General features: G+C 42.3%; 1 protein-coding gene across 1 annotated transcript; it reads left to right on the top strand.

Annotated features, from left to right (window-relative positions):
• Positions 1-27,581, top strand: lrrc4ba (leucine rich repeat containing 4Ba). Its single transcript, XM_034088406.2, has 3 exons — positions 1-142; positions 18,741-19,278; positions 22,021-27,581. The coding sequence occupies exons 2-3, from the start codon at positions 19,033-19,035 to the stop codon at positions 23,953-23,955; spliced, it is 2,181 nt and encodes a 726-aa protein (XP_033944297.1). The 5' UTR covers positions 1-142; positions 18,741-19,032; the 3' UTR covers positions 23,956-27,581.

The raw sequence follows: 27,581 nt of genomic DNA on the forward strand, positions 1-27,581 counted from the left end.
GCAGAGAAGAAGACAGCGTCGGCGGCGGCTCTGCAGTGGAATAGCTGTTATTTGAGGGAAGGTGAGAGCTCTCGGAGTACCCGACCGGCGCGTGCTGAGCGAGATGTGTTTCAGGACTTGATCACTGCATCCTAAAATAAAGGTGAGTCCCTCCTCACTCACTGTTGCTTTCGATGACATACAAACAGACAGTGAAGATGCAAATTCACGAGCTCTGATTTTGTTGTTTGTCTGGCTTGTGTTTGTGCGCGCGCATGCGGACAGTTTGTGCATTTTGCACGCGCAACAAACTACTAAATGCGTTGTAATGGAAATACGCATTCATGACCTCATATGATATGTGAACTGTCCTAGTGTGTATTCTGGAACAAGCCTTTTCACTGACTGCATGGCTCATATCCACGAATTACATGTATGACGAGAGAGACGTGTGTGAGAAAAAATTGGGGAAATAAATTGATTTGGATTATCCAATTGTGCCCATATGCACAGTTAAAACTTTTCTTTTATCGACTGTTTGTTATTCTTTTTGTTTATCTCATATTTGTTTGGCAATACAAGTTAATCTAACCTTGGCAATAAGAGGAGCATTAACTGTAGCACAAGCTGTTGACAGGGCTGATCCGGTTAACGTGCCGCTTTCACTTAAATATACTCAATTAAACCGGTCTAATCGGACCCCATTGCAGTGTTCATTTGTGTGTTGGGGTTCATTCCCCCGCTGGCCCCTGTTGATGACCCCAGATTTGGAAGAAAATGCGCAGGCACCTTGCGGCTTATTCGCGGTGGGTTAAGCTCTGAGTCAGAGCCTGGGGCCCCTTTCGGCTGAGAACAAGGAGCAGATAGATTAGGACTGATGAATGAAGATCTACTGCCTCTATCTGCAACACAATGATACGGTTATGAGAGGATTTGAATGCTAATGTGAAGTGTTTCAGAGCAATCCGAGCGGCTGGGACTGGCGGGGGGAGATTGCTGGCAGTGTGTGTGCTGTGGACCAGCTGGATGATCTCCTGAGTTTATGAGAGAGAGAATACATTATTAATGGAGTGTTGGAAGGTGTAATGGGGCACTGGGGCAGGATTAGACAAGAAAAATGTAGGGGGTAATGTTGAGCTGCTGTGTGTATGGGGTCTAACAAAGAGGGATTGGGGGGAGCACTGAGAGACCCTTCCAACACTTCAAGTTTCGGTAGATTTGCATGAGAGGAAGGGAGAATATCAAGGATCATTTATATATAGGAAATGTTGGACTGATAAGACATTTTTGTTTAACACATAGCTGTGTCATTACATATTTCCTGATCCCCACAGGCCAATTAATCACTGCTATTTGGCTGCTTGCATTTTATGTTGTATGATTTTTATTCACACACCGATATTACATTTAACGCTTACCTGTAAACTTCCCCACCATCGTAGCTCAATGACCATGACACATACGGTTTATGAGCCCTTGCGTCTGAGAAGATTCTTTCCAATAGATCCAAATAAGGGCTACAGAAGTAAAACTTTAAGAGGATGGTAAGCTTTTTATGTTTCCTGTAAAGATTTGTATGTTATCCTTTATATTCTCGGTTTTATGCTAAATAGTGAGGAAGTGAGGTGTCTCTACCAGCTGATCATATACTGAATGCAACAGCACCAGTCACTGCAAGGCCCCGGCTTCATGAGAGGCTTGTCACATGGTATCACATGTAAAAGCAAGGTCTTCGAGCCCAGGGCTTCTCTTCCAAATATCAAGACATCTCACTGCTGCAAAAGCGAGGCAAAAATGTCAGTGAAATTTGTTCGTCTTGAACTTTGTGGCTGACACCCCACCCCCCAACCAAGGAGTTAGCCAAGTTGAAATATAAAGTCAGACTGTTTCCTTACAGAGAGACATTTCTTGAGAATCTGGTCATTCAAAGGAAATCCAGAAAATTGCGCACTTGTTTGTTGTGTTTTTTTTCTGTACTAAACGAGTAAACTTTAAATAAAATGGTTCAATGATTCAAATGGAAAGTCAACACAGATTAGTCAATGGGTGCTGGAATGTTTTATTCAGGTCATTCCCCCTTCAAGTCTGCCCCTGTAACAGCTCCCTGATTAGGCTGTTTCACTGATGGCTTCAAGCTCTTCTTTGTGGTTGGCCAGAGGAAAGCCCTTTACTCAAATCCAACTTTTTCCCTGTAAGAAAGTAATCATCCAGCCTCCTTTTGCAACCTGTCAGAAGAATAACTAAATGAAGGATATCTGATATTTTTCACGAATCTGAGGATAATAAGCAAGGAAAGCTTCTGATCACTGTTAACACATTTGAACTGTCAACCATGAATTTGAACACATAGTCACGTGTGTCCCACAGAACTGGGTGCTGCTGACTCCTGACTGTGTTGCAAATTAAGCACCGGCTGAGCGATTCAAGTCATTTGAGGAATCAGGCCAGGCTGCTCTTTAATTTTCGAGGCACACCACTTATGCATGGCCGATGAGCTTGATGAAAACGAGCAAGCAGGTTAACAGGGACATGGTAAATTACACCTGCACACCTGGCCTAGAGGGAAGGTGTGACTTTGAGATAATGCTCAGCCCCCCACCGCTCCAGCACAGTTGGAGTCATGGAGCCATTGCAGATTATATCCAGAGGAGATGTGGAAAAGTAACAACAAATCCTCTCAAAACAAACTCACGGGGTGGGAAAGGGCACGACAGGAGTCCAGCATATAAACGATTACCCCCTAAAATATTTCCCAATGTCACTGATTTGTGAATCAAATGAAGCCAGGATGCTTGTGATCTGGTTAAAGTGTAGCTTGCCTTTCCTTGTCCCCTTACTGTACCTTAAAGGACAAAAGACTGCATTGATTCTGAGGCACGTCTCTGCTGCTACATTAGAATGCAAAGAGAGTAACAGTTGCCCTAAATGTGGTGTCTGTATGAGTGTGCATGTGTGCATGCTTGAGTTCATGCACAAACACTCATTTCTGTTAATGGAAGAGCCGGAGAGAAACGGAGATTATAGATGACACTAAAACTGCTCTAATCAGGGCAAGCCGGTCGCTGATCTCTTCACAGGGCAAGGGTGTCGATGATTGATGGCGGCAAGACTTGCTGATGTACACAGGTTGAAGGGTGAAGAGAGAGTCACTGATCAACAATGAGAGGCTGGACACTGTGGGAAAACCCTCCAGCAGTCCCTTTGAATAATGCAGCAGGACAAGCTCACTTTTGAGACACTGGGATCCCATCCCTGTCCCTGCCGGTCGCCACGTGCTCACGCCATGCCTGACCCGCGGGGACACAGATCTGAGTTTCTGTTTTTGCGCATGATATGGCACAATTTGAATCTCAGTTACCGGGGGGGCTGGCGCTGCATGAGCACTGACCCATCCACAGCAGAAATGCTAAGCTGCCTATGAGGGCGCGGTGGATATAATTAGCAGTGATTGGCTTGATTGAGTCTCCCGCCCCGGCCTGGGTGTTGGCCCTTCGGGGATCATGATGACTGTCCGGGCATTAATTATTAAATAATAGTTTGAGGAATGGCAATGACACAAAATGAATGCCATAATCCATTGAATTGACATAATTAGAAATGGTGAGATTTCCCTTGAGGAATTGATTCTCATCATGACCTACAGTGGAGCGGGATGCAAGTCCTTTCCACTCCCTCCTCATGAGCTCCTGAATGCGCCGTGTGATAGCTGTCTGGCGGAGTTTGGCGAAAAAGATCTGATCATGCGTTTGTGAAGAAGTTCGAAAGAAAGCTGCCATCAGTAACGAGAGCGACTGAAACAGTCGGGGTGCTTTATGCCGTTTGAAATGAGCTGGCCAGAGAGAGCGGTCAGCCCTGCGTGTCTGATATTGAGTTTGGCAAAGAGTAGCGATATTATCTTCCCCTGGTTAGATTAAGTATTAGTAGATGTGATTGGGTAATGAAAGCGGTCAAGCCTCAGTGACCATGCTTTGCTGCCACTGTTGGCTTGGCTGCATCAAGGCACAGAGTCTTGAGGGAGTTTGTTTCGGGTCAGTGATAGCATAAGAGTTCAATACAGCATTGCAGAGTCTGGCTCCTCTGTCTGTCTGCCTCACTGACTGGCTGCGCTGGCTGGAGGCACAACAGTCGTAGCATACTGATGCTGATGATGATGATGATGATGATGATGATGACAGTATACATATTGATGATGTACAAAGCAAGAAACTTAAAGCAGTAAACATGAAATTACAACCTTAATGACCAAAGTGTGATGCTTAACAGTTTTTTTTTTTTTATTTCCTTGTTGATTTTTCCACTTGTGAATCAAGCCTGACACAGACAGGTTTGGTTGCCACGGCTTGTCGCACAAGATGATATGTAATCAAATGTCCTTTTTTTTCTCTGGTTCGAGTTAGTCATATTTTTTAGGGGCAGCAGTGGTGATGTCATGGTAAGATGGTGGTTTCAGAGGAGGGTGACGGTACATGCAAGCAGTCCCTGGAGACACAGTGGAGGAAGTTAGTGAAGCTAGGCGCCATAGCTACATCACAGATTTAGCTGTATGGTTAGAACGATTACTCTCAGTGCCATCATGTGAACCTGCACATGCCTCCACTGTTTGTGTTCCCATTCCCTGGACTCTCTGCGGTATATGTAGAGTGTTGACTCAGTTGTACTAGTTTATTTATATATTTTGGCCCTCTTGCACTTTTCTCTTGTAGTAGCTTTGAATTGGGCGGTGCAGCGGTGAGGCGCCCAGGCTCAGATATCCCTGTGTAAACTATTGAAATAAAGGCTTTTAACTGGTACAGTATGGTGTACTATTTGCCTGTACCCCAGGTGAGTCATGATCTGATCTAGTCTTTTTTTAATTGAGAAAGTTAGAATAAAAATTATTTTAAATTAACTTATTTTGAGCCTTCAGAGACACTTTCCCTCTCAGCTGTGTGACTGTGGTGACCTATGTCTAATAATACATCAAACTGACCAACAATGGTTCTGTCAGGAATCCGTCATCGAATCCCTCAGAGAGGTTGTCATGTGTAGGTTCGGTGAGGCACGCACAGATTAGATCCAGGAACTTTCCCGTTACATTAGTTTTGGGAGCTTCGGAGCAGGGCCAAGGATGCCACGAACCCCCGCCGACGTGACGGAGACACGCAAGATGGTGAGTGGTTACTATGGCAGGTTACTATGGCAACCTCAGGTCTCTGTGAGAGCTTCCATTTCGCACAGCGTGGGAGAGAGAGAGAGAGAGAGAAAAAAAGAGAGAGGAGAGAAGAACCCGCGGAGAGGAGAACGGAGGAGAAATCAGCAGAGGAGGTGAGATGTGGAAATAAACAAGGTATAGGAAGGAAAAGGGGGGAAAGAGAGGAGCAGATGCAGAGGAGAAAGAAAAGGAGAGGACTGTCAAAAAGAGAAAAGTGGGTGTGAGTGATGGGGTGCGACTGAGGTGTGAGAGAAGCAGACCGAGGGGCAGGGGAGACGATCACGTGGCCCTTTAGATCAGATTTCTGGAATACTTCAGCGCTGCTTTGTAATCACTCTGCTGCCGCACAGTGTGTTTCCACTCTTTATCTCTCCTTCGCTCTCCTTCTCTTTTTCTTTTCTCTCCCTCACCTCTCGGATTCAGTTGGCACAGCGCTCTGATGCGAGAGACATTGTGTCAGTCTTGGTGACTGGTCTCCATGGAGACGTCCATCAGTCAGTCCATGTCAGTGCTCCGTGGTCAAAGCCTTATCGTGTTTGTCAGTGTGAGTGTTTATCTGTCTGTGTATTAGTCAGTGTGTCACTCAAAGAGAAGGCTGGGGCGAGGCAGGGATGGATTGGGCCAAGAGAGTGTTGCTTATCACGCCATTTGTTTGTTTGTGAAAAGACAGCCATTTAAACATAAAAGCGTCAGGTGCTGCGTACAGTCATGGAGCTGGATATGCACAGACAGTTGGAAACATCATTTAATCGTATCCCCCTCTTTTCCACATGTTGCACCGCACTCTAAATGTTTATTCCCCCTTTTTCAATTCTGAAATCCTAATTAAAAGCGAAGCTCTGTTACAGTGTAAGATCAGTTACTGTTCACTGCAGAGTAGTGCTGATGTTGCTCTACTTTTTCTTCTGCATATCTTTAATGTTATCTGGTCCATTCAATGCAATATGCCATCATGCCATCATCATACATCATTACAATGCATTGATATTATCATTCTTCTTTGAAATGCCTCTCTTTTAAACACTTATGATTTACAGACGTGTAACTGTGTTATTTATACACAAGGGTTTCCATTACTTTTTCCAGTACGTTGAAACTACTAATTTCTCTAAAATGAGTAGTGTGAGGGAGGGCCATAGCTCCATTTGTGCCATCCTACATTGATGACCTTGACCTTGAGTTGTAAACTTATGATTTACTCATTGTGACAAAACAAAACGTGTGTATGCACTTTGCCCAGGTAGAGCAGTTGATTGTGTGTTCCTGATGAACGTTAGAGAGACTTGACTTGTTAACTTTAAAAATGCCACCTGTAACTCTGAAGTGTTGCTGTTGCACAGAGTTGTTGAAGCAGAGTTTCTTTAAATTCTTCTCAAGATAGTCTGAAAACATTTGAACTGAAGTCTAAAATAGTGCTGAATGTTTAAAATGAGCATTGCACAAACAATTTGTTTTAGTTAAATATTTGTATTTTAAGGCTCCTGTAGGAGTAGTTGCCTTGGCTGTAATGACCCAAAGCCCATTGATCTTTGTGTGGCTGCAAAACATTCTCTGTTCAATAGAGACATTGATTTCAGTATGATATAAAGATTCCCCTCATGTACTGAAACTTTCTGAAAGTAATCCATTTAATTTTTAAGTAAACCTGACATATAAAATATGCATCTACTGGTTCTAAGGGAAAACATTTTAAAACTTAAACACCAAGTCCTGTATATGTTACTCTCAGACACACACACACACACACACACACACACACACACACACACACACACACACACACACACACACACACACACACACACACACACACACACACACACACACGCGCGCACGCACACACACACACACACACACACACACACACACACACACACGCGCGCGCGCACGCACACACACACACACACACACACACACACACACACACACACACACACACACACACACACACACACACACACACACACACACACACACACACACGTAATCTCTCTCAGTCTTTCTCCCTAGCACGAAAAAAGGAAAGCGAGGGCAGCATGAAACGAAAAAATGCTGAACCAAGTCCTCCTCTCCAAAACAGCTGGGAGCAACACACGCTCGGCTCAGAAACCCTGGTAAAAGGTTTCAGAGCAACCCAAACATTGTGCCGTTTACATTGCTTTGTAAATGGCTGAGAGACATTTTGATTAGCTGCTGGCTTCCCCCTCAGCTCACAGGAACTGAGTGTATCAATACACTTAACAACATTAAATACGGATTAATTGTTCACAAAATCGGCGCCACAACCAGGCAATGCCCACTGAACGGACAGTAATAAGTGGATTTCATTTGAAGTTGAGAGCAGGCGTAGTGAAGGAAGATGTTAAAATTAAAAAGACTTTTATCACAGAATAATGACGAGCAGTATGAAGCCCCCAGTTAGGGATTTGAACATGTGGGGTAGGTAATGTAATGTCTGTTAATGAGAGTGCTTTAGCGGGGTGATGAACACAGTGACTTTTAATCTGCAGCTCGTGGCCCCCTCTAAAAGGGAGGAGGTCCCCGCTCCTGTAGGAGCAATTCTGAATAGATCATGGCTTGTCTCCGCATCCTGCATCCTAATGAGAGCAACGGTGCGTCTTTGGACACTTTGAGTGGGAGGACGAGGTAGGAGACAGAAACAGTGCAGAGGGGGCTGCAGTATATCCTATTCGACAAGGATGAGTGGTGATTAAAATGTGGAACACTGAATGCTCCAGTTTAAGAAACCTCATCAGGCTGTTGTGCTGTTTTCTAAAAATAAGCGCGTATTGTAATAATGTTCCAATAATGAGACTGAACAGTTTGTTGAAGCCAAAAAAGCGTGGTAGTGTAAAGGCATCTAAGGCTGGATGTCCTGTCATGAGATGACATTAAGAAGCTTAATAAGTAAACAGGGTGGAAATGAGGAGGAGTTTCTGTCTAATTAATTGTTTATCACAATATCATAAGCTCAATTGACCTTCTGTTCTGAGGAGCACAGAATAAGAGATTAGCTCAACTGGTAACAAGGCGTTATAAGACATCAACATTGCATTTAAAGTATATTATAGATTTATATTTACAGGGCCATTACGGAATCCAGTTTCAGGAAAAATAACTTGCAAAGTTATATATGGAAATCATACAGTAGTATTTGTATTCACTTCAGTAATATTCAGTAGCTTTGATTTATTTTGTTCAAAATCTGAAAAATATATTCCCCAAAATATAATGGTTCCTGTTCTTAAACAGTTAGGACCCCGATCCTGCAGTATATTATAAAAGAAAACACTTATATTACACAATATATATATATATATATATATATATATATAAAACACACTATTTCCCTAATTTTTAACTAACTGCAGCTGGGGTTAAATTGAAGTACAGTTTATTATTTAGCAAAGTGAACAATTATTTAATTGTGAACTTAATGTGTTCCATATACTTCTTAAGACTCAGGCCTTATAACAAAACCGTAAAACATATATCAGGATGCAGAAAGGAAATGCCATGTTTGTCCGTGTGACATATTTGCAGATACTTATCTCTGCTTCAAAGTGATTCACGTCCTTAAACTGCAGGTTTATTTACCTTAACAATACTAAGGAACCATGTTTGACCCTAAACCCCCCACCCCAACTCCCTTGTGTGTCTCATTGCAACATACCAGCCACTAAATGATATCGGCTATCAGAGGCAATGGGTAGGTAGACTCAATGTGTTACATAAACTTATACTTGCTGGGAAATCACTGTGTCCACTAGAAGAACAAAATCAATATCAAGTACAATAGTAATGTTTTCACCTGCATTTGTGAGCATGCTGGTATTACACACCCCTGTCCTTAAATCCCTGTGGAGGGGGGAGCTATTGACTGGCATCATTGATTCACCTGTACTAACATCTAACGTCTGAATATTTCAATAACCTGGGGGGATCCTTCCCATGGGAGCCGGACATGAATCAGGTATAACTGAGGCAACACAAAGGACGTTAATATGCTGTGTGTGTGTGTGTGTGTGTGTGTGTGTGTGTGTGTGTGTGTGTGTGTGTGTGTGTGTGTGTGTGTGTGTGTGTGTGTGTGTGTGTGTGTGTGTGTGTGTGTGTGTGTGTGTGTGTGTGTGTGTGTGTGTGTGTGTGTGTGTGTGTGTGTGTGTGTGTGTGTGTGTGTGTGTGTGTGTGTGAGTCTAGGCCAGTGCCCGTCAAGCGTTCTTTCAGTGCCATATGAGAGGGTAAACAGTGGGGAGGAGGCACAGATAGAAGGAAGGAAGTGAGGGACTACCTCTGTCCCATCCTCCACAATACGACACAGTGGCCTCCCCTCCAACGCCCATTTGAAAACTATTCACATGCACCTTCTATCATAAACCCTGTAGTCCCCCCCCCCAACCCCCCAAAAGATCATTAAAAAGAGAAAACCCTCTGCGTGACTCGGCTACCTCTGCAGAATATAAATGCTTTCTCTTAGGTATTCCATTAAATTAGGGCTTCTGTTTCTCGATGCAGAGTTTCCCTTTTCATTTTTTAAAAGCCCCCATGTCTTTCATCCCAAAGTAAATTTTGCCTGGCGGTTAGTCAAATGCTTTAAATGTTTATAAGTGCCTGTGAAGAGTGTAAACTTTAAGTGTGATAGACTACCCTGGGACCAGGACAGGGCTGAGTGTGAAGGAAACATGAGGCTCTGAGCAGAATGGGATAAACATGAATGCTGGTTTGTGGCAGATTGGAGAAGGTCTGGATGGGATTATCATGGGCTGATTAAGGGGACACTGTATCTATGGCTGTAAAATGATGCTGAAACCAATAAAATGCTATTATTTGAATTATTAAAACATGTTTGCTTAGGTGGCTTCATATTTAGTTTAGGTTAGTCTACTACATGATTCTGCTGCTCTTTTGCTCAGGTTGGGATAAACCAGATATTGCAGGCTAAGTGAGGAACCCCAGCCAAATAAAACATGTTGAAGTTATTTTAACTAGCAGATACTGAGGGTATTAGCACTGATTTATCATATCCTAAATGTGTCTGTTCCATAAGAGCTGTGCGATAGGGGAGATCACACTTGGGATAGAGCAGCTCCTCTTCGGCCCTGAAAGGCCTGGAGAAATGAACGTCTGGGAAAGTGAAAGACCTCACTGCAGCATCGTACTTGATTGTATTGTGGTCCATCATATGCCCTTCTAATAAGAAGCAGTGAGATAAGACTGATTTGGTTTGACGCCTTGTGCTCAAATGCAGTTCACTGGAGGGGCCGGCTTCTTTGGAAATCTGAATCACTTTCAGAAATGATGATTGAGCTGATGTGGTATTTAGAGGACGTTTGTCTGCTGGTCAAATGACTTTTGAATTATGAGAAATCTGAAAACGTCCACGTCTCCTGGTAAACTGTTGGATATTGCATGCCAAGACTTTAACATTTACCACAAAGGGAAAGTGAACTTTTAGCACTACAAAAAGTGACTGAGTTTTGATTGTCTTTCAGTGGTATTTGACAAATGTTGAAACCTGAAAGCGGCAATCATCAATATTTTATTGGCTTTATTAACATTGGATCACACGACGTAATGATGAACCCACCGTGAATTTTAACTCGACTCCGAGGTTCACCTTAGCTCTATGGAGTTTCAAAGTGACACTATGCGACTTTTCACAAAAGAAATTACAAATTGTAGAAATAAAAAGTTGAATTCAATGCTCCATTGGTGAAATAAATTAACGATACAGCCTCACTTGGTCTGGTATGACCAGTAACTTATCGTATATCATAGCCAAACCGTTTAATATTCCTGTATAAATAGTGTGAATAGTGACTGCTTTTCTTTGTCTTAATGCTGTGTCAAATGTTCTTGTTATTTCATCATCATATTTATAATATTAAGCCTTAGTTGACTGAAATTCTGACCTTTTTATTTTCATCTTTGTCAAAGAAAAGTGTTACTATTTTAGTAAAGCTTAATTTAAAGAAAACTGTTCATATGTTATCCTTTTTATTCACCATCAAATGTAATTGAACATTTCAGTCAATCTAGCCTTGCCAACATATCACCTTATTTATTTCTCCCAAACCCTCTTGTTGTTGTTGTTGTTGTTGTTGTTGTTGTTGTTGTTGTTGGTGTTGTTGTTGTTGGTGTTGTTGTTGTTGTTGTTATTGTTGTTCACTTAACCCTAACTTCCATACTCCGAGCCCCTTTAATGTGCATTTATTGGCTAAAGAGGGAGATATATTCTTCCAAGAGTTCATGCAGACAAACCAGAGCTTTAGTTGACTTGCACTTACTTGTGAGTGAAGGAGAACTTTTAGCACTATCACCAGATGACTGAGATCCAGTGTTTTCAGTGCTTATACACATGGGATAATTAAAGACGTGTATTTTAATCATTTTCGACATTGTTGAATGCATTTGAAATCAACGACTATTCAAAGTTGTTGTACCTTTTATCACTTACATAGTGTTTAAAACCGAACACATTGGATACAGTGGGATGATAATATAACCCCCAAATGTGTTGCAGTCCTACGAATAGAGTTCCAAAGAGTCTTCCCAAAGAGGGGGATGATCCTCTGTTCGAAACAAGGAATTCACTTTCCCCCCGAGACTTCGCCCCCTAGCGATGCCTCGAGGTGCCAAGCCTGTGTCCTTTTTTTTTTTAGAGACATCCTCTCTTTGCTATTGGCATTCATACTAAAGTGTGAGAGTGTTGGAATGAACAGGAGGTGGATCTGTGTGCTTACCCTTGCCCTCTTCATGACACCCACTTCATTGATGCTGTTTAGACCAAAAGAGCCAATTTCCCTCAGAGTTCCTTTTTTTTAGTGGTAAAATCTCTGGAACAGCAGCTACAGTACGACAACTCACTGCAACACAAGATAATAACACATATCTAGCTGCTTTCTGTGGAGTTTGATCATTTAATTGATTAAAAAAGATTAAGAGCTTAAGCTTTTGTTGTTGATCAATATTGATATGGTCCATCATGGATCAGTGCTAGCTGATTTTTAAAAGTGATTTGATTGAATTGATTCAGTAAACTGACTGAATATCAGCTGCCAGAAACCACCATGTTTGGCACATATAACAGAAGTATCAGCAGCTGTGACACAGTAAACTTGCTCTCTGCCGGGGTGGTATAAAATCTGTCTTTGGTTATTATTTTAAATGACTTACATGTCTCAGAAATTGGGGTGTGAGAGAGCAGATATAAAGCCTTAAGTCTTAAAGCCTCACAGACACAAGCCTGATTTCTGAGATGTCACCGCGATCAGGAAAGGTCATGGCTCTATTCCCAACCAACGCACACATCAACATGATGAGCATTTCTCTACGTTGGCTACATGAGCTGCCATGTTGCCGTGTGCTGTGTCATTATTGATGTGCCTCCATGCTGATGTGCAGACAGGACACCGGAGAGAAAGAGCGTACTCTTGTCTGTTCGACTTGACGCTTGTTCGACTGTCAGCACATCTTTCTCTCTCGCCTTTCTCTCATTCTTTGTGTGTGTTCGAGAAGTTTACATCCAACCATCTGCTGCGCAGTAACTCTGCTTCTTTCCCCCACTCTGACATTATGGTTCTGTGGTCTGTACTGGAGGATAACATTATCCAAATTTAATTACCCTACCTTTAAAGGCTGACATTAATCTTTATGAAATAAAACTCCCAGGATAGGGATAGGATCAGCTAGGATCAACAACATAAAGATGGGGTCTTTTACCCTCTTCAACCCTAAAGAGCCTTTGGCGAGTTAAGCATACAGGGCAACCAAGCATCGCACAGACGCACACAAGTTGATTTTAAATTCTAGTCAAGACCCTAAAGATATCAAATATGTCAGACTGAATTACGGTGAAGTACTGTATGTGTAAAAGTATTCATGGAGCATCTAGAATCTTTTATTTGATGGAATCATCCAGCTTTAAAAATGTGGTGTTGAATTTAATTTCTTATAGAACAGAGAATATACTGTAATGCTGTCCAACAGTGTGGGAAAATGTTTTATTCAACTTCGAAGCTACTCTTTGAAGCTCAGGGGAACATTTTACAGGAGTACTGGGAACATTCTTGGTCGACAATTAGAGGGGAGAAAACCATGAATATGTATATACAATAAAATATTTAAATATTATTTAAACTATTATAACATGATTATATATATATGACTCTGTGGTAATGCAGTGGAGAGCATTTGAAAACAATCTGAGCTCAAATGAAATCAAGGCTGTGATAGTTAACTGTTTAAAAGTAAATGCATACTTATGAGGTCTATGATGGAATATAATACAACCATTTATTTTTGTACCTATTTATTGGAAACATAGGAAACATGGTTTAGTTAATAGTTTGTATAACAGCAATTTTTGTGACAAAATAAGCTACATTCAAATGTATACTCTGTTCTAACAAATACATTAGTAAAAACACTGCTTAAAGAAAAAATAATCTGTTTCATTAAGTTTTTCCACACACACAAATAAAACAACGACTTATTTAATTTCACACAAATATGCAAATATGATCAGTTATATTGAAGTGTAACCCCTGCAGGAAGTTGTCACCTTCTTTACTTAAAAAGTTCATTCTCAGTGTATTTCCACATCAGTAGCTTACTTATTGATAACTAAAATGTCTCTCTACATATAATGACAATATGTCAAATTCCTAAACTGAGATTTAAGGTGGGCAAGATTAATATGAAAACAGGCTTTTTGAATCTAACTCTGCTCATATATCATCGTGCACAGTGGAGCTCAAACACTCGAGAGAAATCAAGTCATTTCAACCCAAGCCCCCAATGTCTCCCTAACATTACCTTAACCTTACCAAATTGTTCTTGTGCATAAACCTAAGAATACTTTCAGTCTATATCCTTTGTCCTGCCAATAGTAAAGTCTGTGTTTGTGTAATTATATATTTTTGGAGAACTTGTTGCTTAGTTCAAGGCGTTTAATGGAGCCGACTCTTACAAGCACATTTGTTTAGCTCTATATTTATTCTTTTAAATTACTGACATTAATTTTTTTACTAGCCACAATCTCAGTGTGCTTACCTTTTATTTTGGCCCTTAATCATCACTGAGGAGAGATGACCTTGACCTTTGCACTGGTGATTTGTGGGCACTTGTCATTTGTGGCGACACACAGGACAAATTAAAGTGAATTCACCTTCACTGTAAACCACTGCGGGTCAGGCATCATCATCATCATCATCATCATCATCATCATCATCATCATCATCATCATCATCATCATCATCATCATCATCATCATCATCATCGTCAGCGCTAAGAACAGTAAAGGCCTGCTGTAATCAAGCCTCAAGGTTTTTTGGATAGTTGATGTCATTCACACTCATGTTTGGTCCGTGCCATTTGTATACGAGTGTGTATAGGGTGCTAATGACGGGGAGGAAGCGGTGGAGAGGGGTGGATGTGGAATTGGTATACAGCTGGACAGAGTGGGATACTGTGGTGAATAGGTAACCATGGTAACTCAGTTGGCTAAGATTTGAATGCAGAGAGAGAGCAAAAGGGGGAAAGGAAGCTGGTGTGTGTGTGTGTGTGTGTGTGTGTGTGTGTGTGTGTGTGTGTGTGTGTGTGTGTGTGTGTGTGTGTGTGTGTGTGTGTGTGTGTGTGTGTGTGTGTGGGTGTGTGTGTATGTGTGTATGTGTGTGTGTGTGTGTGTGTGTGTGTGTGTGTGTGTGTGTGTGTGTGTGTGTGTGTGTGTGTGTGTGTGTGTGTGTGTGTGTGGTTGAAAAGAGAACGAGGGGGGTGGGGCTAAAGGTTAATATGCATCATGGACATAAACTTTCATCAAACTGCGAGGTAATTGCTGCATTCACCCCCTCGCTTGTGTGTCGTGTAGGGGAGGGGGGGCAATGGAGGTCCAGGAAACAAGTTTGAATAGGGAGGAAAAAGGTGTAAGGCAGCTGGGAGGGGAGGAGAGTCGGGGGTGCACAAAGTGTTTGAGATGAGGAGTGTGCCTCCATTTATAGAAGGAGATGGGAGATAGGTGGAGGAAAATAGAGAGAGAAATAGAGAGAGGAAGTTCAGAAGGAGGAGAAGGAGGAACAGTTACAGGTGAGACTTGTGTACATGTGGAAGGTGACAGCAGTGAGGCCGAACACAATCAACCCGCCTCTAACCAGCTGTCGCATCCAACTAGTCTCCGTCTCCTCTGTGGACCCTCGCTCGTCACCTCCCCTCAGCATCCTTTCCACTCTGCTCAGATGCTGTCTACCTGAAATAGCTCTAGCACTTAGTTCTCGCTGGTAGATAAAAAAAAAAAAAGGAAAGGTGGGTAGAAATTAAAAAACATTAAAAGGTGAGAGTCGATCCAAAAATAACACTTGACTGACTCTTAATCCGTCGGTGCCGCCATCTGTGTCGGCATCCAGATGAGGAGCAGTTGCAGGCTGCTGGTCCTGATGACGGTTGCATTGTTGACTGGGGGGGGGGGGGGGGGCAGTTGGTCTGTTGCCTGCTGCATGGGGCAGTTTTCTCTCCCACTATGGTGTGCTGTTCGGTCTGATCCAAGATGCTGCTGCGATATGATTTATCACAGTGTCCTTGTGTGTGTTTTAATGTCATTGAACTACTGCGTACGCATTATTGATCAATCTTGCCCCCACCCACCCCGCCCCAGCTCTCCCCCTCCCTCTCTGTCTATATCTCCATCTGTTTCATATTCCTCCTGCTGTATTGTCTCTTACCTCCATCTCTCTGTTGCATTCTGTTTTATATGCGTCTCTGTGTTGTCATTCCCCTCCCTCCATCTCTGTCTGTTTTATATTCATCTCTCTATTGAGCCTTCCTCCCCTCTTCCTCTCTCACTGAGCAAGAGATTATTAATATTAATGTGTCTCTTCTTCTCCCCTCCGTATTTTACCTCTTTCACTTTTTTTATCTTTCTTTTACTACTGATCTCTTTTCTGCTCTTCCCACTATTTATACCTCTCTCTGGGTCTTGATCCCTCATCATCCCTTTCACTCAACCTTCCCTCCATCTGTCTCAATATCTCTCTCTCTCTTTCTTTCTCTCTATCTCTCTCTTTCTCCGGTCCGCTCTCTGCGGCTGTTCAGTATTCATCTATTACTGTAGTGTTGATAATTCCCTTCTCTGCCTGCAGCCATACAGTCATCTATCAGATTAATAATCCTTCTCCTCTTCTCATTCTCCGTCTCTCTCTTTGCCCCTTCCCCGCTTTCTCACTGTGCCAAGTGCGGATGCAAAGCGTGTCAAATGAGTTTGCGTGTCAAAGTCCTATCATTACAACCATCATCATTAATAACCGTAACTAGATTGCTGGATGCCCTTATTAAGGTTACTCAGGTCTAAATAACCTGCAGAGGGAGAGCGGCTGGTGGAGCCTGACTTGAGTCGGCCATCTATTAGTGTTAATGCAGACTGCACCATTCACTACCATTCTCCAGCCCCCAGAACATGCAAGGCTGTGCTCGCGCAGGAATGGAATTAGCATTTTAGTCCAACCACCGCGTCTATGCTACTGCAACAAAAAAAGTGGAACTGCTTACCGATTCAGCCTCTTGTTGTCTTCAATGTTTGGGACTTGCTTTTATGAGTTTGATTCAACCAAAAGTTGAAAGCATGTTCAAACATCAATATCATGGCTGTATAAATCATATCTGGTATAATTAGCGTTAAAAGATGAAGCCATTCCTGAGATGAGTGCAAGCCTCTATCTCACACTGGGAGTGTTATAAATGCTTGTCAAAATCAAGACCACACGTCCCATAAACCCTGTTGCTTCTTGTCACTGACTAGCTTGTTTTCACTGAACAGAAGGTTCTTTTTTTCTTCTATTCTTCCATTATTGGCCATTGCAATAAACCAATTGTTTGCACTGAAAGAATGCAAGTCCCTCAGTAATATCTATGTTGTTTCAGACTTTGTAAACAGGGAATTCTCGTTTTAAACCCAGAAATATTTGATCCATATTTCCTCACTCTTCTTCTTCTCCCCAAATACTTGTTTTGAGTGATTCAGAAACTATGTTCTGTGTTTCTCTACATTTTGTTCTACAGGTGACAAACATTCATTTATATGGTTATCCTTCTATTTATATACATATTTTATCTTTTCAAACCTAATTAGTGCTGAAGTGATAAGACAGTTATTTAAGAGAACATTTATCTAAGACTATTTTGATAATAAATGAATCATTAAAGTAATTTATGTGGAAGTATTTAACATGTGTTAGTCAGAAATTCACAAATGTATTGTTTATTTATTTCATATCATATCATTCTCGAGTGAGGGAACAATGGAGCGTGAGATGGGCCGGAGAATCGGAGCAGCGGGAGCGGTACTGCAGTCGCTTTACCGCACCGTTGTGACGAAAAGGGAGCTGAGCCAGAAGGCAAAGCTCTCTGTCTACCGGGCCATTTTCGTTCCTACCCTCACCTATGGTCATGAAGGATGGGTCATGACCGAAAGAACGAGATCGCGGATACAAGCGGCCGAGATGGGTTTTCTCCGCAGGGTGGCTGGTGTCTCCCTTAGGGATAAGGTGAGAAGTTCGGTCATCCGGGAGGGACTCGGAGTTGAACCGCTCCTCCTTCGCGTCGAAAGGAGCCAGTTGAGGTGGTTCGGGCACCTAGTTAGGATGCCACCTGGGCGCCTCCCTAGGGAGGTGTTCCAGCCACGTCCAGCTGGGAAGAGACCAAGGGGTAGACCTAGGACCAGGTGGAGGGATTATATCTCTTCGCTGGCCTGGGAGCGCCTTGGGATCCCCCAGTCAGAGCTGGTTGATGTCGCCAGGGAAAAGAAAGTTTGGGGCTCTCTGCTGGAACTGCTGGAACTGCTACCCCCGCGACCCGACCACGGATAAGCGGGAGAAGATGGATGGATGGATCATTAAACTAATTAACTGTCATTAGACCCATTACTGAATTATCAGCTCCTTCTTATAATACTTTTATATAATTGTCCTTACGCATCTGTCTGAATAAAGGACTGCAATGACCATTTTGTTGGCTGTATAATTAATCCGTTAATTAGAAGTTTTCTAAATAAATAATTCCAATATTTTTACTCCTAAACCTAAATTCAAAAAGAAAAATCTGCCCTGGAAACCAGAGTGGAACCTGAATGCAGCCATTCATTGCTTGACTGTGTGTGATAGTACTCAATTGATCATAACAATTACACCAATGTTTCAAAATGAATGTCTCTTATTTGTTAATGTTTGCATGCTAAGAAATAAAAACAATGTCATAATTTCCCTATTTCCGCACCACCTGCTTGAACCATTAATTACATGAATCGGCTCACCTGCCCTGGGTGAGGGTTTTATTTCTGACAAAACGTCTGCTCAGGGATTATGTGGGATTTGATATGAGCAGTGACACAGAAGTCCTAATGCTTTTCAAAGATTATTTGACATCCCTGCCATGATAAACCACTGAAGTCTACCTATTATTTGTTCTATTAATTTGTTAGAACAAATAATAGGTAGCCAGCCATGCGCATTTGTTTGTGGAAACACGTCTGTTCTGTCTCTAATATCTGCTCTCTCCCTCTCTCCCCCTCTCTTTTGTTCTTCCACAGTAACTGCTGGGTTCTTCTCACTTCACAAAAATCCTCACTCAAATCTCCAGACAACGCAGGACAAAAGGGAGAAACCTCTGTGTATCTGCATGTTTCTATGTTCAAAAAACACAAGGAAAAAACACAGGGATTGGCAGAGGACAAATAACATCTCAGAGGATGATGAATTAGAAAGAACAAATTGCCACTGGAGGACCAAAGGGTAAATAAAACATTTTTTCGCAGAACCACAAGCGTGGAGTCACCTCACCTGTACCTTCGGATTAAAGAGCAGGGTCATGTCCCAGTTGCCATGCGCATCGCCACGCTGACCTGCCTTCCCGGCCATTCCCCCCTCCTCTTTCTATTGGCCCAGCTGCTACTGCGGCTCCTCCACGCTGGGCCGGAGCTGGTGCGAGCCGCCTCCGCCTGCCCCTCCCTCTGCACCTGCTCCAACCAGGCCAGCCGAGTCATCTGCACCAGGCAGAACCTGGATGAGGTGCCCGAAAGCATATCAGTCAACACACGATACCTCAACCTGCAGGAAAACTCCATACAGGTACAAATTGGCTCACTGTCATTGTTGATTTTTGTTGTGCACAGTACACATGACACTTGGCATGACAATACATAAGAAAATAGGTGTATGTAATTACACAAGGGCATATAATATACAGAGGTTGCTATCACAACAAACCCAGCTTTTAATTCAGAGGAAATACATATATTTGTAGTATCATCACTGTAAGTCCCAACAAGTAATCTAAATTGTGTTTTTTTTATAATTACAAATTACATCACAGCAGAAGTGACAAACTAAAACATGCAAATGTCAACAGATCATTTTATATATGTTCCTCTGTTATAATCATTGTTGCTATTCATAAAGTTAGAGATAAATCCTAGATAGCGGATTCAAACAGCTCAGATGCATAAATAAGTTCACACGGAGACATATGATAAATGTGTCTTTAACCCTTATATACAGAGGTAATGTGTGCTCTTGCAGCCAGTTGTAGACATTAGGATTAACTTGTTAGTTTTCTCTTCAAAACTTTCATTCTGAGAAAAGACAGAAGCGATAATGGTAAAAAAAACTCAAGCCCCAGCTGAACTGAGGGCATATTTTATGAATTGAAAGCAAAACTTTTCTTTCATGACACCATTTCCCTTTTTGTATGCATTACCAATTTATCTAGTGTCCCTAGACAACGCTGGAGAGAGCATTTACCCACAGACCATCAATACAAAGCACAAAAGCAATGAAAATCTCTACATTTATGAACAGAGTTGGTCGATTTTACTCTTTGCAGCAGCATTTGAAGCAATTGGATCGCTCCTCATATTGCAATGTCTTGTTCTTTTAAATAAATGCCCACCATTTTTTTCTTCTGTAATGAAAAGTGACAAGTATGGTAAACGTTGTTCAAATTCTCCAGTGCACCTTTCATCACGTTCGTTGGACAGAGCAGTCTTAGTTATCTCCCTATATTCCTCGTAAAAACATCTTATTAAACATTATGTGATGTTAACAGAGCATAAAAGGGACATTATGCCACACGATTTGGTTTGTGAGTTTTTGAGGGATACTGTTCACATGAAAGACACATTTAAGAAATTGTGAGGATATTCGTTGGGTTTCGTGTTGAGCCTACAATTTCCGATTTGGTTTGTTATATCCTGCAGCCTCTCTTGAAATGATTAAAAATCTAAAAATGTTTTAACACCTAAAGGCATCCTAGATTCTCTGGCTTATTTTTTCCTTCACTGAGTACCCTGAGAGTAAAGCCTTGACAGCTCCCACCCCCTCTTAACATATCCACCCCTCCCTCTCTCTCTCCCCTCTTCGCTCCTGCTCTACATACAGAAGAGGCAGTGGCCTGTATCCGTATGTCTTACGGAGGGCTTTCGCCAAACAATTCTCAAACATAGACTGTATGATCTTAAACAGTTTGAGATTTAAGGGTGTCTTTGCCAACTGATGCATGGTGTCTTTGCCAACTGAGCTCCAGTTTGGTCCCATTATTGCTAGTGTGTGCTGTCCAGGGCCCGTAGCACCATTTTTTTGTAATCATGTCTCCCTGCAGAATAACATATGTGTTGGTCAACACTGACAATCAGCTAATTATCAAGGGATTATTTGTGGCTGTCGAAAGTCCCCTGAGTCGAAGTGTGAAAAGCATTTGGAGCCTGGAGCATGCAGGCAATGAATTAAGGTCAATAAAAGGATAGGGTTTACAGTAGTTTAACACAGTTTTTAAAGTTGAAGTCTAGTGTTTAACATGCGCTTTTCTTTTTTTAATAAAAGCATTAAACTACAAATAAAGTGTGAGAATTGCTCACCATCTGTATGCCCCAAAAGATTAGCAGTGCCACAATCTTGAGGTCTCAGAAGTTATTATCATGTTGCAACTCACCCAGAGCTAAGGGACAAGACAAGGGATTTGGGTTTTACCGTACAGACTTCTTTCAGTAAGTAACGTCTTTTTAAGTTTAGAACAATATCACAAAGTTCTTTACAAGAATAAAAAGATACAAAATAAAAACAGTAAAAGAAATAAAAAATAAAACACAATCAACCTTAAGTATATACATCACGCTCTTATGACGGAAGAACGTATAACTCTCAGTCCAGCATCTGATACATATTATTGTGTCCATAACATGAGTTCTCCAATATGGAGTCCAGGGTGACCCTTAGTGTCCAAACCAAGGCCGTAAGATGTATGTTCAACTGGCTGGTGTCGCTGTCAGCAGGCAGTGGGAGTCTGGAACGGCCACCTTCCCCTGCACACAGCAGCAATAATCAGTGGGGTGGAAAGGTCAACTGTAACCGATATGAGCAGAGAAATTAATAATTCATATTTGCACAGTTTATTTATTTAACATAGATGTTGTCTATTTTGCCTGTAAATCTTTAATTGACAATGTTTTTTTCTTCTTCACATGGTTTTCTGGTGTTTTCGATGTCTTTACCTAGTTTACTAGATCATCTATCAAGAGCTTCATTTCTGTCAATGTTTATATGCTAATATAAGGCTATTCAAAAATAAAATAAAAACATATTTTTCTTTTAGGCAAGCTTATACAACACTTTATATAGTTGATTCCACAGAGTGAAAGTTAAGTTATGCTGAGTGTGTCACAAAAACAATTGATAGTGCACTTTTTTACTTCCAAAACCTTCCTATGTCAAAGGTCACCACATAGTTGACTTAGTAACAAAGACTTAGTTGTATGTTTGTGATCTACATAAATCATTCTACTTGTATAGTAACTTAAGGATTTTCTGTCCTTTCAGGTTATCAAGTCAGACACTTTCAAGCACTTGAGGCACCTCGAGATTCTCCAGCTCTCAAAGAATCAAATCCGTCAGATTGAAGTCGGAGCATTCAATGGCCTCCCCAACCTCAACACATTGGAGCTCTTCGACAACCGCCTCACATTGGTGCCATCACACGCCTTTGAGTACCTCAGCAAGTTGCGGGAGCTGTGGCTGCGCAACAACCCCATTGAGACTCTACCAGGCTATGCCTTCCACCGAGTGCCCTCACTTAGGCGCCTGGACCTCGGTGAGCTCAAGAAGTTGGATTTCATCTCTGATGCAGCCTTTGTTGGCCTCATCAATCTACGCTACCTTAACCTGGGCATGTGCGGGCTGAAGGACATTCCCAAACTGACAGCCCTTGTGCGTTTGGAGGAGCTGGAGCTGTCAGGAAACCGACTGGAGATCATCCGACCCGGTTCCTTCCAGGGCCTTGTGTCTCTCCGCAAGCTGTGGCTTATGCACTCACAGGTGTCAGTCATTGAGCGCAACGCCTTCGATGACCTCAAAAGTCTGGAAGAGCTTAACCTGTCCCATAACTCCCTGCACTCCTTGCCTCATGACCTCTTCACGCCCCTTCACCAGCTGGAGAGGGTACACCTTAACCATAACCCCTGGATCTGCAACTGTGACGTCCTTTGGCTAAGTTGGTGGTTGAAAGAGACGGTGCCGAGCAACACCACCTGCTGTGCCCGCTGCCACGCTCCCCCATTCCTAAAAGGCAAGTACATTGGAGAGCTTGACCAGAGCCACTTCACCTGCTATGCACCGGTCATTGTGGAGCCACCTACAGACCTCAATGTTACCGAGGGTATGGCCGCTGAGCTCAAGTGTCGCACAAGCACCTCCACAACATCTGTCAACTGGATCACCCCTAATGGCACTCTAATGACCCATGGCTCTTACAAGGTGCGGATATCTGTCCTGCATGATGGCACACTTAACTTCACAAATGTGACCCTGCGTGACACGGGCCAATACACCTGCATGGTAACCAATGCTGCTGGCAATACCACGGCAACTGCTGTCCTTAATGTCACTGCTGCTGATGCCAGTGTCAACTACACCTACTTTACAACAGTCACAGTGGAAACAGTGGAGACGCCAGTAGATGGAGATTATCCTACAGAAATCAATCATACAATAATCCATGTCCCCACGCCCTCGAGCCACCTGTGGCGTGAAGGTGTTTCTACCACAGCCTCCTCCCTATCCGCAGGCTGGTCTTCCTCCTCTCCTCGTTCCACTCGACCAACGTTCACTGTGCCCATCACTGAGCCAGGCTTCTCAGGCCTGGATGATGTGATGAAGACCACAAAGATCATCATTGGCTGCTTTGTAGCCATCACATTCATGGCAGCGGTGATGTTGGTGGTGTTCTACAAGCTGAGGAAGCAGCACCAGCTGCATAAACACCATGGCCCTGCTCGTGCCATCGAGATCATCAATGTGGAGGATGAGCTTGGGGCCGGAGCCAGTGGTAGGGGCAGCGGTATCTCAGGAGGCTCCACAGTGACGCAGAGTGGAAGCAGTGGAATAGGAGGGGGACAGAGCCTCAGGCTGCACCATCCAGAGATGGTCAACTTGCCCAACTTGGCACGATCGGAGCACCTCAACCACTACTACAAAACTCATCACTTCAACAACAACATGATGAGCCTGGGCATGGGCACGGGCATGGGACTCAACAACAACAACAACCCCTTGCCTTGCTCCCAGTCTCAGAACACCTCCATGTCTTGTTCCCAGGTTCCAACCAGTGGCGGAGCACCCATGGGTGGCACCCTGACATCCTCTGTGCCCCAGTTGGGTCTCCACAGTTCTCTGAAAGGCCTTATGGGAAAATGCCAGAATGAGCCACTGCTTTTTAAGAGCAGCTCAAAGGAAAATGTGCAAGAGACTCAAATTTGATTAAAGTGAGAGTGAAAGTAAGAGGTCAGGAGATGCTGGTAGAGACAGTGAGACAGAAAGAGTCTGTGAGACCAAGTATATGAGACTGATTGTAGCCTTCTGTCCTCATGGACAGATTCCAGAGAAGATTATATTACACATAGTCACTGCTTTGTCTTGTCAATCTGTTGACAGAGAGAAGCAAACAGGAGGACTGAAGGACACAGAGACAGAGATGGCAGATCAGCACTAGTCCCTGCAAAAGCATCCACACATATTTTTCAAATAAATTAGACAAAAAAACGATATAATGTTACCCACAAACATCAGTATCATCCTGTGTTCTGTGCAGCCTGCTATAGTCTTTGCCAAAGTCCAAGATCAAGCAAATGTGTCGTTTGCATCCACAACCACAGTGGAAAGCTTTGAATAATAATACACAGGCAATGAGCCTCTCTAGGTTTTTGACCGATTGCTTCGTATATTTCCAGACACATACAGTGTATATATTTGGAAGGAGACACAATATTGGCCATTGAACATGTTGTCAGATTAGTGCTTGGCAGAGCCACTGAATAACAAACAATGGTGTGAGTGCGCGGTACAGTCCCAGCATTTAGTGCTTCCCAGGAAGCAATTCTGTGCAAAACGCATGTATCAGACTCGTTTTTTAAAGGGAGACAAATCAAAAACTATTGTTTTTTCGGGACGGTTTCACTCTCACTTTCTCACTCTTTTCCCTTTTACACCTTACTGGCTAATGTCTTCTTTGAAAGATAAGCAAAACAGAGTGGGTTATAATGGGACAATGTCGAATCTCATGGCAAAAAGGACTTTGAGAGATAAAAAAGGACTGAAAGTACATATTATATATACCGTAAATATATTTTCATTCAAAGAAATAAATTATAAAGAATCTTTATTAATCTTCTGACTGAAAACTGCAATGTCTGAAGAATATATTAAAAAAATAAGTACACACAGCTGTTGTAGTAGCGCTTCATAACAACTTTTCCAAAATTGGAACAAGATGGCCGCTCCTACTGTGCTGCATAAGGACACGTATAGGAGAGTGGCATCTGCTCAGAGGGAGCTAAAACAAAAATCCTGGCAAAGTGAATTTATTTTGGTTTCGACTTTTTTGTAGCCACACAAAGTGTTTTCCTCTCTTGTTGCATTTACATAAACAGGGTCATTGGAGAAGAGAGGTATTTACGTCTTCGGTTTAAGATATAAAAACTACAGCACTTCATCATTTCGTATACAATGTAGCTAGAGCAATAATAATAATGATCAGTATGGTAATAATGATAGCAAGCTTTAGCTTTATTTGTCATATCATTGATTATTTAATGATGAACACATTTCATTATCAACAATATTTGACACATGCTAATTTAGGATCCTCTCCAAAAATGTACTCAAGATTGGCTCAAAATTCGGTTTTAACAAATCATGTATTGTAGTTATGATATGACACATTATTGTTATTATGTTATCATTATTATCATTCATATGGATATTATTATTACTACTTGTGCCTACAAATAGCTGAAAATTATAATTGTTTTCATTTGTATATGACACTGTTTTGTGACTGATCCTGTTGGACTTTGTCTAATGCACGGCCATGGGATGGACGCAGCGTGCCACTAAATGAACTCCACATGCAACAGCAGGAAATAACCTGGACCTCAAAATGGCTTCCTCAGTCCAGCCCATACTGACTCGTCTGCTCTGATTTCTCAAGCAGTCAGGACCCCTAATGTTATCACCCATTAAAGACAGGACACGAACCTTTGATCAAGACTGCTCCTTTGCAGGGGATTATTTCACAACTGTATCTCAGTGTTATCGTGTATGAGTGGATTTCATGGCAGCAGGGAGCTAAATGGACGACAGGCATTGCCAAGCATTTTTAAAGGTAAGCTAAGCTCGTTCAGTTAGAAGGTAGAGGTGACATACAGTACAGTATACAGTGGTGGGATACATTTTTCTAAAGAAAAAGGACAATTCAATGAAAAAATATAGAACCTTATAGATCTCTTTTAAAAAAAAAATTATTATGATAAGTGTTTTTTATTTTGGGTTTTTATCTAGTTTGATTATTTTCTGTTTTTCAAAGTGATATCTTTATTGTAATATTGTTATTGTTATTATAATTAGCTAATTACACTGGTTATAATTATGAGAGATGTTCTGTTAGCAGAGGTCACTTTGAAAATTAAAAAAACCTGGCACATACATGGCAGTTGAAGTCTGTGAAATTTGGTGGCTATTTTGTTCCCCTTTTGTTAAAATCAACTTTAATGTACTTTCACTGTTTGTATCCCTTTGGCACAGCTTGAGATGAGACGTAGCGAATGTGAAATGATCAGCACTGGTCCCTTTTTCTTTATTTTTGCACAGGGGGACAGGAAAGGCCCTGCTCTGGTTTACAGGCTCACTCACACTTGTCTGTGCTTTCCTGAATGTCATTGCCATCACAGTGTTCAGAGTGCGATTGCGCTGTGTAAACACCTTGTTGCCATGACTACACACTCAGACAAATGCGCCAATGGCGTCAGCATCAGCGCCTCATAAGGCACCCCATTGCCCCTTGTCAGTCATGTTCTTTTTAGGTGCAGTATCTCGACGAGCAGGGCAGTGTTCCTTCAATGGTAGCAAATCAACCTGAGCATTGTACCCCATGTCCTCATATAAAACACCCCCCCTCCCTCCCACCCTCCAACCTCCCCAAGCCTCAGCATCCTGCCATCAGGTTTCCCTGGCAACTGTTGCTGCTGCGACAGCCCTTATCACAGTGTCTTGATTTTGGTTTTGAATGCTAAACAGACAGACAGTATAGAATTAATCCATGTGTGCACGTTCATCCATCTCAAAGATCTTTTCCTTGTTTCCTCTAAATGTATTTGATTTGTTTACACCAGCAGCTATATTTCTTACTCCACTGACTTTCTGTCAGTGAATTGCGCGACTTACATGCCACTATACCCTATGCATTTAATTTGCATAGGCCCCACACCATTGCTAAACACATGTATGCACCCTACACTTGTGATTAACACTCATACCCTGCATCAGTCATTAACATATTCCTTTTCCAGCACAAGGGATCCATATTCCCCTCACAAGTGATTTACATATTCATCTGCCTCTGTGTGTGCAAATAATGAAGACATTATCATGTGGGCATACTGGTGTGTGTGTCAGTTTTATGTACATCAGTGGCTGAAAGCAAGGACTGTTAAAAAACGATATACTCATAATTCCTCAGTTGTGTGGCCTGAATATCGCCTGTAGTAGCTCATTACTTTAGAAAGCATTGTGTAGCCCCTATAGCTCCTGTGAAGTGGCACAAACCAGAGGCCATGTTATTGAGGCTCGATGGTAGAGAGAGCAGCGGTTGAGACACACAGTCACAGTGCTGCAGTGTCTGAGTCACAGAGCACTGAACACACTCCCAACACTCTAATGGAAATGCTGTGTTTACGGTGTAGGAAGGTACCGCTCATTCACCCATTCAGGGAATAGGTGAAAAACACTGGAATATAAGTTTGTATGTGTGTGTATGCTTGTGAATGTGTATGCTTGTGTACCTCTGTATTAATAAATGCCCGTTGTATAAGGCAAGGAAATCAGGCCAT

The sequence above is a fragment of the Pseudochaenichthys georgianus genome, chromosome 8, assembly GCF_902827115.2.
Source record: "Pseudochaenichthys georgianus chromosome 8, fPseGeo1.2, whole genome shotgun sequence".
Classification (NCBI taxonomy): Eukaryota; Metazoa; Chordata; class Actinopteri; order Perciformes; family Channichthyidae; genus Pseudochaenichthys; species Pseudochaenichthys georgianus.